This window comes from Falco punctatus, assembly GCF_963210335.1.
Source record: "Falco punctatus genome assembly, chromosome: 11".
Lineage (NCBI taxonomy): Eukaryota > Metazoa > Chordata > Aves > Falconiformes > Falconidae > Falco > Falco punctatus.
In genome coordinates, this window is record NC_137591.1 from 2,045,308 (window position 1) to 2,061,750 (window position 16,443).

The 16,443-nt window shown below is 50.2% G+C and overlaps 1 protein-coding gene across 1 annotated transcript; it reads left to right on the forward strand.

Moving 5' to 3' along the window:
* Nucleotides 1–16,401, forward strand: DIRAS3 (DIRAS family GTPase 3). The gene is made up of 2 exons (XM_080406723.1): nt 1–17; nt 249–16,401. The coding sequence occupies exon 2, from the start codon at nt 333–335 to the stop codon at nt 927–929; it is 597 nt and encodes a 198-aa protein (XP_080262849.1). The 5' UTR covers nt 1–17; nt 249–332; the 3' UTR covers nt 930–16,401.
* Nucleotides 16,402–16,443: the final 42 nt, after the last annotated feature.

The window sequence follows — 16,443 nt, forward strand, 5'->3', positions numbered from 1 at the left end:
GGAGCTGATGGCTACAGGTGAATTCGTTTTCACTTGTCATAACGTTAAGTGTGCGTGGGATGTATGCCGAGGAGGGGTGGGGTGGGGGTGGTAGTGGTTTATTTCTCTGTAACGCAAGAAAAAAGGGTGGGAGGGGAGCGACTTAATTGCTTATTTCAGTAACGCACCGTAAAATTACCGAGATGGTGTGAACGTTTCCTTTCTTGTTCCTCTCTCCCTGTTGTCCCCTCCCTTTCCCTTCTCTGCAGGCCACCTCTGTGTAGGGGTGTGTAAAGTTGAAGAACTCGGGCTTTTTCAGTTAAAATCTTCACTCGTATCGCAGCGCAGCAAACATGCCTGAACAAAGCAATGATTACAGGGTGGTTGTGTTTGGAGCAGCGGGGGTTGGCAAAAGCTCCTTGGTCCTTCGTTTTGTAAGGGGAACTTTCAGGGAAACCTATATCCCCACAATCGAAGATACATACCGGCAGGTAATCAGCTGTGACAAGAGCATCTGCACCCTTCAGATTACAGACACCACAGGAAGCCATCAGTTCCCTGCTATGCAGCGGCTGTCTATATCCAAAGGGCATGCTTTCATCTTGGTGTACTCCGTCACCAGCAGGCAGTCCATGGAAGATCTTCAGCCCATCTTTGAACAGATTTGTCACATTAAAGGGGACATCCAAAAAATCCCCATAATGTTGGTGGGTAACAAAAGTGATGAGACACAGAGGGAGCTGGATGCTAGCGAGGGGCAAGCGTTAGCCAGCAAGTGGAAGTGCTCCTTCATGGAGACGTCAGCCAAAATGAACTACAACGTGCAGGAGCTCTTCCAGGAGCTCTTGAATCTGGAGAAGAGGAGAACTGTCAGTCTCCAGGTGGACGGAAAGAAGTCCAAGCAGCAGAAAAAGAAAGATAAACTGCAAGGCAAGTGCTCTGTTATGTGATTGACTTTGACTGGACTTGCACCACTGCATGGTGTAATCAGAGCATGGACTCCCACAGAAAATAGTTTCTGATGGAGTTTTCAGACAAATCCATGCCTTACAGAGCTATTGCTTTTTGCTAACATCTCAGCTGGATTATTTTATGGGTTGGTTTTAAAGAGGATGGCTTTCTGCATGTTTGTTTTTTAAAAACAATAAATGTTCAGTGTTAGTTATGACATGTGGCTAGAAGTTTTTAATGCAAAAAGTTTACAGAAGAGAAGAATGTCGGTCAGAAACATTTCTATTTCAGTGAGTACATGCTAGTTCTTAAGTATTTCCAGTCTATTAGCTCAAAAGAAATCATAGTCTCTATAATATGTAGACTTCAAAAATTGTTTTCAGAAATCGGTTGACCAGAGCAAATCTTTATCAAAGCTGGGCATTTGCACTGCAAATGAACATGTGTGTAGCTCCAGATGCTTGCGGTTTTGGCAGACTGGTTTGCCTACCAAAGATGCAGTTTTTCCATGGTAGAAGTTTTCCTGTGTGCTATGCAATTCCTCAGACTTTTCAGTTCCATGAGCAATTACAGCTATACCTGCGTATGATGAGGCTGTTTGCTTTGTTATCCCCCTTACTCTGACTTGCCCTGTTCACTGAGGCAGGAGGTTCCATGTGCTCTGGCTCCAAGTTCAGGGTTGATTCTCAGCATCCTTAAGCAAGAGCTGCCTCCTTCATGAAGGTAATCGGGTTGTTTTAAGTACCAGTTGATGGGGTAGCTGGTTGTCTTTGCAATTCACCTTTTTCAGTTGTCGGTCTGGTTTTGCATGTACCTGAAGCTACATTTGCAGTCTTCCTGGAGTTCTCTTAGGTGTTATTTTCCCCCCTCTCTTACTTCATCCGTGTTACTTGGGTTTTAGTTGAGACATGACAAATTGATTCAGGTAACGCTGCTTCGGTAAGGAACATCTACTCTTGGAAGCTGCATGTTAAAAGCAAACTTCTCTCTGATGGTAAGTGTCTGCTAAAAGTCTCCAAAATTAAAGGACTAGAGGTATGGGCTTAGTCTATCTTGTCTCCCTCCCCCTGCTGGGTTTTGCTTGGGTTTGGGTTTTTTTTGCTATTGTTAACTAGAGACAAGCATGATAAACCTCATCTGCAGTGTGTTGTTGAGAAAGATTTCAGGAAAGTGCAAGTATTCACTATCAGCCTGTGCCATAGATCTCCTGTTTTGTGTGTTAGTCCAAGCAGAAGACTGTAAGGACTTCAGTATCACACTGCAGATTTGATTTTTACACAACAGGGTAGTCTTGACGCAAGAGACATCGGGGAAAGGAATTGCTTCTTTTTATAGCACTTTTCTAATGAAATAATGTTATTGTTGAACAACACGCGGAACGGGAGATGCTGGAAGGTTCGTACCCCTTCTTAGTTTGAAAGCATTAGTGTCTCTTAATGCCTGCTGGGTTTCTATGTAAGATGCTAGAGGAATGCTAGAGATGCTGTCAGCTGTTATTTGTTCACGTGTTGCAGACCCATGCACAAAGCCAAGAAGTTTGTATCCATGTTAGTATCTCACATATTTGAACAACGGAGAGTCGGTGCTGGCTCCTGATTGCTCCATTGTCTCCTGTGTGTGTCCATGAGTGGCTTTTCTAGTCTCCTCAGGCCGTTCCTGCACAAACCCAGGGGTCAGTTAGCTCCGCGTGTGCCAGGGGAGCTTGCCCCAGTTACAGCTGGAGCCCTCGCGCCGTTTGATTCAGCAGAAAACCTTTTAATTCATGACGATTTAAGAAACCCAAGCAAGTTATGCATGAGTGTTTGGTGCTGACTGACACACTACGTTTACCTGCCAAAATAAAGTGCTGATTTGCTAAGTTGATACAAAGGTTCTACACCTGATTTTTCTTACTGGAGATGATGCCCCACAAGCTTCCAGTGGTGGTGCTGGTGCAGCCCTCTGTGCTGGTGCTGTGTGTCACCTTCACTTGCGTTGCAGTCAGGGGTGGGTCAAGCTGAAGGGCCACTGTAGAAGCAGCTGTAATGGCTTTGCTTGAAAATAACTCTTGCTTTTTCCTCTCTAACTCTGGGCCTGGATTTTGATCGTCTGTTCTTTGTTTCTAAGCCCTTATGCAATGCTTCTCTGTGGGTCGTTTTTAGCATCTGGCAATTACTATTGCAAAGACTATTTCAGTTCCATTCCAGCCTTTGAAACCCCTATAAGACATTTTATATTTAAGCTTTTTCAAAATGTCATGGGGCCTAATAATGTCTCTACAACTCCCACTGCCTTCATGGAGATGCCTGTGCAACGGCAGAGCAGCGTGTCTCTGCAATTATTCACACAGCCGAAATGTTCTGTAATGTGTCATTATCACTGTGGTGTTTTCCCTGTACACGGTACGGAGATCACGGGAGGACTGGGGTCCGGCAGAGCACAAGAAACAACTTAACATGAACAAAACGGGCTCAGTCCCGCTTGCCCCTGGGGGAATCGCTGGCAGATCCCCCTCAGCTGCCTTTGGTGGCTGCGAGGGGAGTCCCACAGGGCTGTGTGGGCCATGCAGGTGCTGGGGTGCTCCTGGTGATGCAGGATGGTGCCTGGTGGCATCGGCACCCCAAGTCCAGCCTAGGAACCAGAGCAGACTGGGAACAAGTGATGCCTGGTGCGGCTGCCTTTCGTGCCGTGTAAATAATCTATGGTTTGGTGTGCTAGATCAATTGTATTGTAAATTAAAACTGTATTAATAAATAAATTGTGTAATTGTATTTGTTTCCATGTAAACCAAACTAGTCTGATTTTTGTGTGTGTGATTTATCATTCTTGTAAGAAGGGACGTTTATTTGAATTGAACTGACGCCTGTCAGGATGTTGGCTATTAGAATTTCCATGCAAATCTAAATTACAGGGCACAGTCTTCCAGGGAGCTATGTCGAGAATGACTGTAGTTAGTAACAGAGTGAAAAAGACCGTACTGCTTGGGGACGCTCATTAATCGCGCTACGAAACTGCGGCCGTGTTCCACTTGCAAGTGATGGTTACTTCATAAAGCTTGTATTCGGATCTGCGTCCTCGTAAGGCGGATCTGGTGGGTTTGTGTGTGCTGGGACAGGTGGTGACACCATTCCTCTTGTGCTGGCATAACCAGTGCTCCTGGGCTAACGTTCTGGAGCGGTGGCGTACTGTAGAATTAACGGCCCTTGGACTAACTGGAGAATAGCTGAAGACCTGCCATTTTTAGGGACTCGCAGGTAAGTTTTTGCTAAAACCATACTTGGAAGTCATGCCTCTTGCAGGGAGCATTTGGGGAGTTCACTGCACGCATGCTCAAGTGTATTTCTCATGTAGGAGCACTTTGCTGAATTAAAGGAATAATGATTTTTCTTCAGGGGTTAAAGAGTTCTGTAGTGTAAGCAGTATGTGTTGGAAGTAAATGATTTAGCCATTTTTTTAATAAGTGCAGTTTAAAAAACTGAACAGATCTGGGGCTTTTTGTATTTTTTTGTGTTTTAAAAAAAAAAACCCAAAAAAACCCCAAAAAACCAAAACAAAGAAACCAACCCAAAACAAGGCAGGAGATATTCTCATGAAAGATATTCCGGTAAAATCATTTGTCTGAAGTAAACAAGCAGTTCTGATGTCTGATAGAGCTAGCTCTTGTATTGTATTACAGGCTTTGTCCTCAACTGCTGTTTGCCAACGGCATGCTTTTTCGTCAGGCAGCAACAACATGTTTTTTTGTGGAGCTATTTATGCATCTGTAAACTCTTCAGCTTGGAGACATGCCTTGACACACTGCTCATATCTGGCAAGCAGAATGGTAAAACTCGCAATTTCTCAAGTTCGTTGTTTTTCTCTTTTTTGGGGGCAGTGGGTTTTTTTGTTTGTTTTCCCGTGATTTAATCAAGCTTCATTCAGGCCCAGAACTCTCTGTTTTTCTGAAATGTTCTTCACAAGTTCAGATGTGGTGAGCAAGGTCATGGAAGATGTTGATACAACTTGTTGAGCTGCTGTTAATGCCTCCATAACATCTTTCCAGGGTCACGAGGTGAACACAGTTGACTAAAACTTCTCTGTGCAACATCCTGGATGAATCATGAGACCTGTCAGTAGCCTGGGCAGCTGAGTGAGGGCTGAGGCATTTCGGGCAGAGTCACTAACTGCATTTACTCGCGACCCCCTCTCTCAGGACTTAACGAGGACTAGCAATTCCTGGCTTTGACCAGCTAGGTATGTATTTCCAGAAATAATTTAACCCTGTCTTTCAGTTCTTCCACCAAGCAGCTGCTTTAATTTGGAAGCAACACAAACCGAGTTGAGCATTAACATGAGTTTTCCTTAGATCTGTGTTTCAGGATCTCGAGCTTGCTTTAAAGCTTGGCTCGAGTTTTGCTCATAAAGATCACTTCCTTGCTTTCTACTGCTGTAGAGCTCTTAAATAATTTTCATAAACAGCATTGCAGTGTGTTTCCGGGAACTTGTTAAGCAATACTCGGACTAGGAGGTGTTAAATCATAAGTGTTTTATTAGACAAAGATAATAGCACTGCAGGCCTTCTGTTTCTTTCCTGGAGGAAAAATATTATAGCACCTCTCATTTTAAAGCTGTTCCAAGGTTTCCGCTCTGCAATCCAGAAATCCAGACATTTCTCAATTAGTAATATTTATTATTTCCATGCAACACTTCTCGACTGGCTTGAGGCAGCTTCCTTCCCGAGTCTGGCCAACAAATCAGCGTCAAGAGAAAACAGCAGGGAGGAGGATCACGAACAGCTCTTCTGTGACTTGCAAGAGAAAAATGTGAGCAGTAGCTGGAGTGTCCACCCACACATGTATTTTAAAAACAAGCAGACAGAATATCGCTGTATTCTAATTCCTCTTCCCAGAGCAAAGCAGGCACCTGAGTAATGCGACAGCCCTGAATAATAAGCAATATCACTTTATATGCATGGTCCATAGCTGCAAGGTACTCGGCACACTCCAGAAGAGTAAAAGCACATCTTAATCATCATCTTCCACCTTCTACAGTTTGTGGTGTAAATTAAGTACGTGAAAGCATCTAAGAGCTCATGAAAATGCTAAAGATGGCTTAAAACTAATTGCAGCGCAGCAGTCTCCTGGTTAATGGCTATTGCTGCATGCTAGGCTAGTGCTGCTACCCCCAGTGATTCCCTTCCTCCCCCCGCCTTTGAACGTATATCTAGTAATGCAAAGGGACAAGGGGAGCTGAGAAGGGAGGGAACGATGGCTTTCCTCTTGTGCGAGGTCACCATATCCCTCATGGCAGAGCCTCACCTCGCTGGCACGGCAGGCACGGGGTCTGCTTCACCCGGCCCGATTGCTGCTGTTGGTTCTTTTCAGATTTCCAGCAAGTCTGAAAATTAGAGGAGGAAGGAATGGGGCAAATTGCCTGGCTTAGCGCACAGCCGGAGCCTTCCAACCCAACCATCCCTAACTGCTCCTGCAGCTCTCCTGTTGCCCCCCACCCTGGCTGGGTGGATCAGATGGGTGTGTGGGGAGCACCGTGGGCCATCGCTTCTTGGCAGCCGGTGCTGAGAACTTGCTCCTTGACCTGAGGAGACGGCAAATATGATTTGCTGCAAGACAGCTGCTCTGTGAACCCTCCCATGAGCTCTTCTGACAAGGATAAATGGTATGAGGTGATGGGGTCTCTTCCCGCTCCAGCAGGACACTGAGACCTGGGAGCAGCAGCTGGCATATGACAGGCATCCTCAACAGTGCTCCCAGGGCCACGTGTCCACAGAGACTCAGCTCCTGGATTTTATCAAGCTATTTGGGGTCAATTCTCTATTTATATTTATTTAGCTCTGGCACATGCAGTGATCTGTATCTGTTGGAGACTGACTCCTACTTAGCTCCAGTGAAAATTAAGCACTTGGGCAAGTGCTGGCAAAGAATTGGAAGCTGAAAGCAACCAAAACTTACTTCTCCTTGTGCACAGCGTTCCCCAAGTAGTGCTGAAGTGACTTGGGTGCTCAGTCCCTTTGGCTCTGGGAGTCCAAGTGAATAAGGCACTGCGCAGCCTGCATAGTTTGCTAGTGTAGCACTCATGCCATCCCCAACATGCAGAATTAATTCAGCCTGCCTTTCTAGGCTGCTCCCCTCGACCAAACGGCCAGGCAGGGCTGCAGCTTTTCTGTCTGAGCTACTTAAGATGTGGGTCTAGACAAATCAATGAGCGAAAACCTGATCCTCCAAGAGCCGCTGTAAGCAGAGGTAACCTCATTGCTGCCGTGAGTAAATACAGTGATAACTCCAGAGCAAAGTACATGTGTGCTCCTGGTTGGAAACAGTCTTTTACTGAGAGGTGTTGGATCTATCTTTAATGACTGCAATTTAAAACATTTTACTGATAACAATATACTATTAACACACCTGTGATGAGACCCCTGCCCCTCACCAGCTGAGCTGATGATGTCTCCTCCAGGAGAGGGAGATGGTTTTCCTGCACCTGTGAATGCTGCCCCACCGCTAAAACCTCTGGGCAGCACGGGAGTAAAAGCCTCACGTCTCAAGTGGCCGCAAGAGTCTTGTTGTTTCACCTCTGTTCTTTTTGAAAGGGCACTTGTGAGGTGACAGCTGTTTGTACCCAGACGTGAGGCTAAAATAAAACCCGTCACTAACATAACAATACGCACGGCTGAGCAACCTGCGTGTGCAGCGGTGCTCCGGGCTACCCATGAGAGGCAGGGATGCTGCATTTGCAGTTCGTCGACCAGAAGCAGGCAGAATCTGGCAAACATCAAAACATCAACGTGGACTGCTCAGCAAAGCCTCTGGGTGAGCTTTAGCCAGCCCCTGTCTCCTGGGGCTGAGCCTGTGGCAGTGCAGGACTGGGCTGGAGGTGCCCATGAGCGGCTCCTGCAGCCCCCCAGACGCGAGAGAGGGGGGTAGGACGTGTTCAGGGTGTGCAGCGGTGTGACACAGTGCCCTGGCGTGATCACATCCTCAACACCAAGAGGCAGCACAGCCAGATGGTGAGAGCTGGCCAGCAGAAATCAAAATTTTTTTCTCCCAGGGGAGAACAGAAAGTCTTTTTTACCCAGAATGACAGTATGGGCAAGGATGTAACATGTACCTTGATGAAGACTCTCCTTTGAAAAATGCATCCTGTTTTCCTACCCAGGTAACTGTAAGACGAAAGTCATCTCTGATGGATTTTTTTTCTGCATAATTCTATTGTTTTTTTTAGGGATCAGTATCTGAAGAGCTTATGTGCGTGCACTGCCTTGTGCTCACGTATGACTACAAGGTTTCTGTTGCCCGTGATGGAGGGATGGTTGAAGGTCCCGCTGTTTGCTGCACCAGCCAGGCTGTCCCCGCAGCATAAGGGTCACCTGCCCCACTCCCCGCACAGAGAGGGCTGTGCTGTGGTGTCATGGGGGCTGTTCTGTTCCTGACTGGGCTCCCTTCCACCCCCTGGAGCCCCTGCTCCCACCCTGCCGCAGGGCAAGCGTCTGGCCGGGTGGGAAGCAGGCAGAGCACCACACCAAAGTCTCTGGCGTGGAGAGCAGCAGGGAGCTTTCTTTTTATATCTGAGTGATGCATTTGTGCCTTTCAGACTAAAAATACCTAAGGATGGAGATATGAAGGCTCTTCTCTCCTATGCTGTAGTTTTTCCTTTGTTCCTTCATGGTTTTCTGCAACCCCTGCATCCCATTATCTGCCTCAGGCTGCCTGTGGGCTCCTGGCGGGCGAGGGATGAGCAGCTCACACCCAGGTAGTGAAAATCCCTCCTTGGAGGGAAAAATCTGAGTCAGGTGGAGCCACTGGACCAAGACTGAGGTCTCGTCTGAGATAGGAGTGATGAAAATGCTTCTTCAGCCAGTGCTGGCTGCCCATGTCCTGCTGCCGTGGAGCAGACAGCTCTTGACTGCATCACTGTTGGTGATGCTGCCGCCGGCACGGAGCATCCTGGGGGGGCAGGGGATGGAGCAGACCCCAGCCAGAGGATAAAACCTACCTCTGCAAAGTGCTCAGCCCTGCACAGGGCTGAACTAAACGTGGAGGTGAGGGAACAGCTGAACAGGCTCCCTCCGCCTCCGAGGAGCGGCACACACCAGAGCTGCAAGATCTAGGTCTGTCCCCGTGCAGTCCTGACATGTCATTCCTACAAAGTAAAGCCCACAAAAGGAAAGGGGAAGTAAATGAATAAATAAGGGGATGTTTGTGCTCAAATTGTTTCAGCGATTTCTGCTGTCATATACTTTACTAGCTGGCCAAGCTGGAATGGGGAGACTGGCTGATCTCTTGATTATCTGCAGAGATCAGCCAGAATGTGGCTCAAAAATGAAAACTATTTCTATTGACTGTAAGAAATTACTCTTTCCCACAGGCGTAATTCCAGCCGTTGATTTGTTATCTTGTTTTTTAGGTGAAAAAATAGTTTCTACACACAAGAAAGAAGATGCTGATGGCTGGCTAATGTTTGTCCATAATGTGAGTCACATGTAACAGAAGGATATTGGCTGGTTAATATTTTTTGCTGCATTTATTGCTGCTCGAAACAGCCTTAGCATGGTGCAGGGTGCCACCTGACATGGCCCCCCAGCAGCAGCTGGGGCAGGGCTGGGGGTGGGTTCAGCCCATGGGACAGGGATGGGGTGATGACCAGCACATCTCCGTGGTGTGCCGGCCGGTGCTGGGGGTGCTGCGACGCACCCTGCAAGGGAGGCAGGTTGTGTGATTTGGAATATATTCAGCAATTTTATCAAATTGCGAGTGCCTGGGGAGATCTAAGAGGTCTGCATTTTCTTTACGTCACGATTTAATTGGTCAGAGGGTTTTGGTTATATGGAGCATGGGAGGGTTACAGCCCTGTCAGGCAATTTTTGGCCATCGCGTGTTTTCAGAGTGCAGGGTGGTGCCCGTTGCTCTTGTCGTGTGCACAGTGTGAAATGGTGGGGGTTTCTTACGGGACAACGTAATTTATCACATGTGCTCCTTTTGGACAGCCTTTTCCAGGGAAGGCTGGGTCTACCAGCCCAGTGGTGGGGATTTAAGTGAGATACTCCATCATTTGTGAAAGAAATATATGATAAATAGTAAAGGAAAATAAGCATAGGGAGTGTTCAGACCATATTGCTGGGGGCTGGCTCCTTGGGGCGCGGGTGGCCAAGCAGAGGCAGCAAAGCCAGGGGAGCCTGGGCTCTGGTTCCTTCTCTAGTAACACTGCAGCTGGCTGGTAGCTCTTCCCCCTTTATCCATTTGCGGCTGCTGCAAGGAACCAGGGGAGCCTTTTCTGAGCCTTTTCCCTGAGCATCGCAGGTGCTGGTGCCCCTTCCACCGACTAGCCCTCCCCGGAGCTCCCCCACAGGCTGACCCCCTGCCCTCTGCTGTGCTGGAGCTGGCCAGTGGAGGGGAACAGCTATATTTCTCTCTTGGTCTTTCTCCTTTAGCAGAGTCCATTCAACGGAGCAGCCAAGATACTGATATTTTTTTTCTGCTCATTAATTCAAACTTTGTTCTGGGAATGCAAGAACATGCAGTGCCGGGGTGGCTGGGATGGAGCCAGCTGCTGGCAGCGTCAGGGCACAGGGGCCGTCACTGGAGGGAATGCCAGCTGTTAACGAGGACCATCACAGGGAACCCTGTTAATGGGGCAGGGACGGTGATGGGAGAGCAGGGACCGCTCTTGGCCAGGGACCACGGTCACAGGCAGAGGCTCTAACCCCTGCCCAGAGGAGGGATGAGGGATGGCCGCCCTGTAAATTACATTGCGCTGTCTCCTGTACCTCCAGTTCTCCTTCCCTGCGCATCGACGCGGAATCTGGTTACTCTTCTGCTCTAGGAAAACCTTCCCTGACTGCTGGCTGTGCGTATCCGTCTGGTTTATTTACAATGCACCTTTTTGTAACTGTTACCCTGGACTCTGTGCCCAGTGATCTAAACCCACAGGGTAGCTGGGACCACCCCGTTCCTGAAGGACATGACCACCACCTCCACGCCACAGCAGCACCTAACCAGGAGCAAGCTCTACCCTGCTCTCAGCTGTTTGCAGGATTGTTCTTCTGTGCATTTCTAGTGAAGTACAAGCTCAGCAGAGCCACCAAGTCAAAATTCCCATTCTGCACAGAGCTGGGGGGGGGGGGGGGGGGGGGCGGGGAAATCACTGTTTTTTGAGGGGGAACATGACAAAACTTTGAGGCTTTCCTAGGGATGGGAAAAGGCTAAGAACTGAGCTTTTCTGCCCCACCTGCTCTTGGCTGGCTCCTGCCTGCTCCATTCTCCCTGCCAAGACAGGGGCGATGGCTGGGCCCCGGGGGCTTGGCTGCAGCACAGGCCAGCCCGGCCAGCTTGGACCCCCATGCCCATGCTGACTTCTTGGGGGGGCACCTTGCAAAAGAAGTGGGCAATTAATGCACTGTTCTGGTGTTTCGTTTTTGCTGACTACTGCTAGTGTGTCCAGCACCTTGCTTTGAGGTGCAGGTTCAGGAAAGCATCTTTGCTGCTGGTACTGTTGGACCAAGGCATCTGGCTGATGTTTCTCTGACAAAATAAGTCTTTTTTACAAAATGATGAATGCTCAAAGTTAAAATGCATTATAAAAAGTGTCAGTTTTAGAACAAACTCCCACTGAATGCAGCTCTGGACACAGGCACTGGGTGGGTGCATGGCAGCTCAGCACTGTGCTTGCGCTGGGTGCTCAGGCTGACCCCACCACGGCACAAAGACAAACTGCTGCTTTGCCCTTGGAAAGGCCAACCCTGCTGCTGGCAGCCCTTAATGTAGGCTTGGCTTTTGGTCAAATAGATGGAAAAAAATCACTTTATTTCTCTTTGTGCGTCACTCCCCCCAGGATGACGCACTTGACCTTTGGGCACTGCTTGTCCAGTGCTGTGACTGTGAGGCTAATGCTGATTTTCCACGATGCTGTCGCTGGGGCTGCAGGTCCCCTCCTTGGCTGCAGCCTTGACAACATCTCTGAGCACCCCAGAAGTTATTAGCTGCTTGCAAACACACACGACTTTTCATTTCAAGGTCTGCTGCCTCTCTGTTGCATTAGGTGCTGCATCTTGTTCCCTGGCAGGGAAGAGGTGATAGGCTCACCCCTGGAACTGGATTATTTGGGAGATGCATGCTTGTGCCTCCTCTCTGCGATGCTCCTACCAACAGTGGCTCCACTAACTGCCTTTAAGGAAAGATTTATGCAAGCACTGCTATTTCTCTTGCTCAGCTGGTTGTGCACCGTATGTTCCAGGTATGATCATTTTTCAGCGTACATGCCTCGAGGCGCCTGGAGCATCCTCTGTGGCTGCTGCTGCTCGGTGCCCCTCAGCACCGGGCTCTGGCGGGCAAGCGCCTGCTCCCGGCAGGGTGCTTGGAGCCTCCCCGGGGCACAAGGCACCGCTTTGGGGCAGGAAGGTGGCTGTCCTTTCTAGGCTGGCCATGTGAGAGACAGGCAGCCCCCTGGAATGGGCTTTGCTGGGTGCTGGTGTTTGGGAGCTGGGTGCCAGGCACGCTGGGGTGCTGCCCTTTTCCTGTGGGCATGGGCGAAGCTCTGCCTTTCCCATAGTGCTGGCCCTGCTCCTTTAACCCACTGACTCCTGGTTCATGTACTGGAGGGTCATTAGGGCTGGGAGTGATCTAGCTGTTTTTCTCCAGCGTCAGAAGCAGCAGCCCCCCAGCTTACGCAGAGGAACACCCCCCACCCCACCCCCCGGCTGGCACTGGGCAGGGCAGGAGGCGGGGGATGCCTGGCTGGCGATGCCTTAGAGCCGCAGCACCTTCTCAGCCATCCCTGCAACGGGCCACAGTGCATCCGAGGCAGAAAGGAGCAGCAGTGTCAGGCACGCAGAAGAAATCTGGCTTTGCTTTAGCGGAGCCAAAGTGCACACTGCGACCAGATCTTCTGTCTTCCAGGTTATTGCAGGGTGTCCCTTGGCTGAACTCTAAACCTTGTTACACAGGAAATAATGAGAGTTCAGCAAAGGCAAATGATGGTAGTGGACAGGATCACACCCTGGGTACCGCACTGAGTCCCAGAGGTGTGGCTACTGCTAGTACCTTGCATTCAAAACAACGGCTGCAGGGAAGTTTTTCACAGTTCAAGTTTGAACCATTTCTGGTCACTGATTTGCGTCGTGTCCTCAGGAAAGTCATTTCATCTCCCCGTATCTGCCCCAGCCCTTCTGAACAGCCAGAAGGTGGGAAGCAGGTAAGCTCTTGAAGCAAAGCCTCTTGAATAGCATGGGTGTCCTGATCTAGGCTTAATAACACTCTTCTCATACACACTAATGATAATAAACATTATAATTTTTTTTAATGTTTGGAGGAGAAAGGAAAAACTGTGCTTGTATCACTGCAGATCTGAAGAACTCAGTCCTAACTTCAGACAAAGGTGAGACAGCTTTTGGCTTAATATCTGGGATAGAAAAAAAGGAAGGAAAGCCAAGACATCTCCTCATGCTGACTCATTACCCAGCCGCTGGTGAAATGGAAAATAAAAATTTAATAGAGAAAATATGAAGTTCAAACTTGCTATAAGTTTTACAGTCGCATTGCTCTGAGTTGGCGCTGCAAAGCTGGGGCCATGCACGGTCACTTGGTGCAACTCACTCTTTTTTTCTGGAAGCATTCAAGAGTGTGGGATGCTGCAGAGACATTTAGCCTGTCGCAGAAATGCAACGCTCCTGTGCAGCCTGGTGTCACGCCAGCTCTGTGACAGCCGGGTGGCTGCAGCCCTGCAGCTGGAACCGCCACCAGCTTCAGTGGCATTTTTCCAACGTATGGTCGCTGTTTGGCTGCTGCAAAAATGATTGCAAATGGCATATAAAAATGACATTTTGAAGAGAAAGTGGAGAAAAAGAAGCGAAGCTCATTTGTCACTGAAAGGATGGTGGGAACAACAAATCCTGTTGTGGCTGTGAGGGGGTGATGCTGCTGCAGGGCAGGCGGGCGAGGGATGGGGTGAGCTCCCACGCACACAGCGACTGCCACACTCCTTCCCCCCGACCCTCGCTGCGGGAGGAGGTTGGGTCTGTGCACCAGCCAGGCTTGGCACAGGCTTGGCACCGGTTTGGTGCGAGGAGCGGCAGAGCCCCCACCACCCCACCACTACTGGCAATGACATTCACTGCCATCGCCCACGATGCCACAGTAAAAAACGCATTGAACCTTCCACCTTTCCTGTAGCATTTCAGTGGCAGCATTCACTTCCCAGGGGTGTGGGGACAGAAAGCAGAGGGACCCTTTGTGGAACAAGCCATGGAGGTGCCAGCCCAAGCCCAGTGTACACTCCAGTGTCCTGAGGGCGTGCTCCAGAGCCCCCAGTATGCCCAGGATATGCCCCAGTGCACCCAGTGTGCCCTCCCCATGTGCCTAGTGCATGCTCCAGAGCCCCCAGTGTGCCCAATACCTTCCCCAGTGCAACCAGCATGCCCTCCCAGTGTGCCCAGCACATGCTCCAGAGTCCCTGGTATGCCCAGTGCATACCCCAGCGCATGCCCCGGTGGACCCATTGTGCCCTCCCAGTATGCCCAGTGAGCCCAGTGCATGCTCTAGAGCCCCCAGTGTACCCAGCGCACCCACTGTGCCTAGGATGTGCTCCTGTGCACACAAGACACCCCCAGTGAGTGCCCAGCAGGGTCCCTGCTCCCCCGCGGCCCCCGAGGGCTGCATGCAAGCCCCAGGCAGCAAACCGGCGGGGGTGCGACGGGACCCCCTGCCAAAGCTCCGGCTCAGGGCAGGCGATGGCCCCGCGGTGCTCAGGGGCTGCTTGCCCAGAAAGGCTGCACCGCAAGGCAACAGGTAGTTAATTAACGCTGGTTAATTAACCTCATGATTAAAACTGGATTAGTGGGTAGTTGCTGCCTTAGCCCGCTAGAGGGCATTGCTTGCTGGGGCCCGGCTGGCTGGCAGCGGAGCTTGGGGAGAGGTGGGTGTCTCTTCTTGTAACTGGGGATGGCGTGAGGAATTCCTTCTTTTGGCAGTTTTCCTAACGGATTTGGGGGGGTGGTGGTGGTGGTGGTGGATTTTTTTTTGCGCCAGGGCATAACGTGTGACAGTGTCCTTCTGTGCAGCCAGCGCCCCGCTGCACGGCAGCAGGAGCAGCGCCGTGAGCAGGATGGCAATGCCAGCCCCTCACCCGCCAACCCCAGCTGTGGAGGTGGGCTGGTGTCACCTGGGAGGGCCTGGCTGTGCCAAGGGGAGCAGCAACCGGGCACGCTGGTGTCAGACAACACGTGGCCATGGAAAAGAGTGAGGGGGTGTGGAGGTCCTGGTGCTTTCAGGCTGGCTGTGGGGCTGGGGTACAGTTCAGGAGCTGCAGGGGGACACTGGGCACAAAGTTGATGTTGGCTGGTGACAAGCACAGCAGCTTCCCCATCTCTCCCCGCAATGGGACCGGTGTTTTCTCCCACCCCAGCTGCCTCCTCTTCCTCTCAGCTCCGTTCTCCCAGCCTCGATGCCCCATCCCTTGCAGGAAGGTGAGCAGGTGAGACCCAGCTGCAGATGTTGGGTGCTGGGTGAGGGGCTGCATTCCCCTCCCATATCACCCCAATCCTCCCTTTGGAGGGGAACTCGGGGGCTAAACCCCACATTACTGCCAATAGACAAGGAGATCTGGGAGGAACATCACACTCCAAATGTTCACCTGTCATCCTGGATTTTAACAGCAATGAGTTTGGTGTAAAAGCAAGACCGAGACCAAACTTAATCTGATCTAACGAGCGCTCCAGCAGGCTCGCAGGCAGCAACCTGTGTTTAAGTGTTAATCAATGCCCTCCTCTGCCTCTGAAGACAAATGTATTCCCCAGCAATTCCCAGCATCAAAGCACCCAGCCTCGCAAGCAGAGGCACGCCAGGCCAGTTCAGGCAGCAGACAAGCCTTTGCAGATGCCAGGGCTGCTCCTCCCTGGGGCTGGTGCTGCCCCTGTTCTGCAAACCCCACAGGATGCCCAGCTGGTCCCCGAGCGTGGGGGATGCTCCAGCCAGTCCAGCATCTGGGATGCTCTGCCATCACACCCTGTGTGCCAGGTCTGCTCCGGTCCCTGGGCAGCACACTGCTCCTGTGGCAATGCCTTCAGGAACAGTGTTGGTGGGGCTGAATCCGGTCTTCGTAGCAGGAGAGACTGGATTTGGTTGTGCAATCTCCTGTAGATATGGAAGGGGCACTGGGCACATTGGTCACTTACACGTCTTGGTGGGGTTTGGTGGGTGACGGGGTGGGAGAATGGGCATTGTGTCCTCCATGTTCTGCTCCTTTGGGATAATTAAATTAATGTATTTAATTAAAGAATTAAATATAAATAATATCCTTCATAAGAGTGTTTAGGCTATACCAGTCCCTGAGCCTCATCAGGGAAGATGCTACAGCTGCCGCTGGACCCGGCTGTATAAATCCCCTGATGCAATGTAGCAAGGCTTGTGCCCTCCTGATGTCACACCAGCCCCAAAAATGCTGCTACAATAAAATAAGTTGAAAAAAAAAAAAGAGAAAACCCCAAATAAATAGACCCTTTTCTAACCTGAACGCAGGTAGCCCATGGGCTGGGCTGGCTCCGCGCCACTC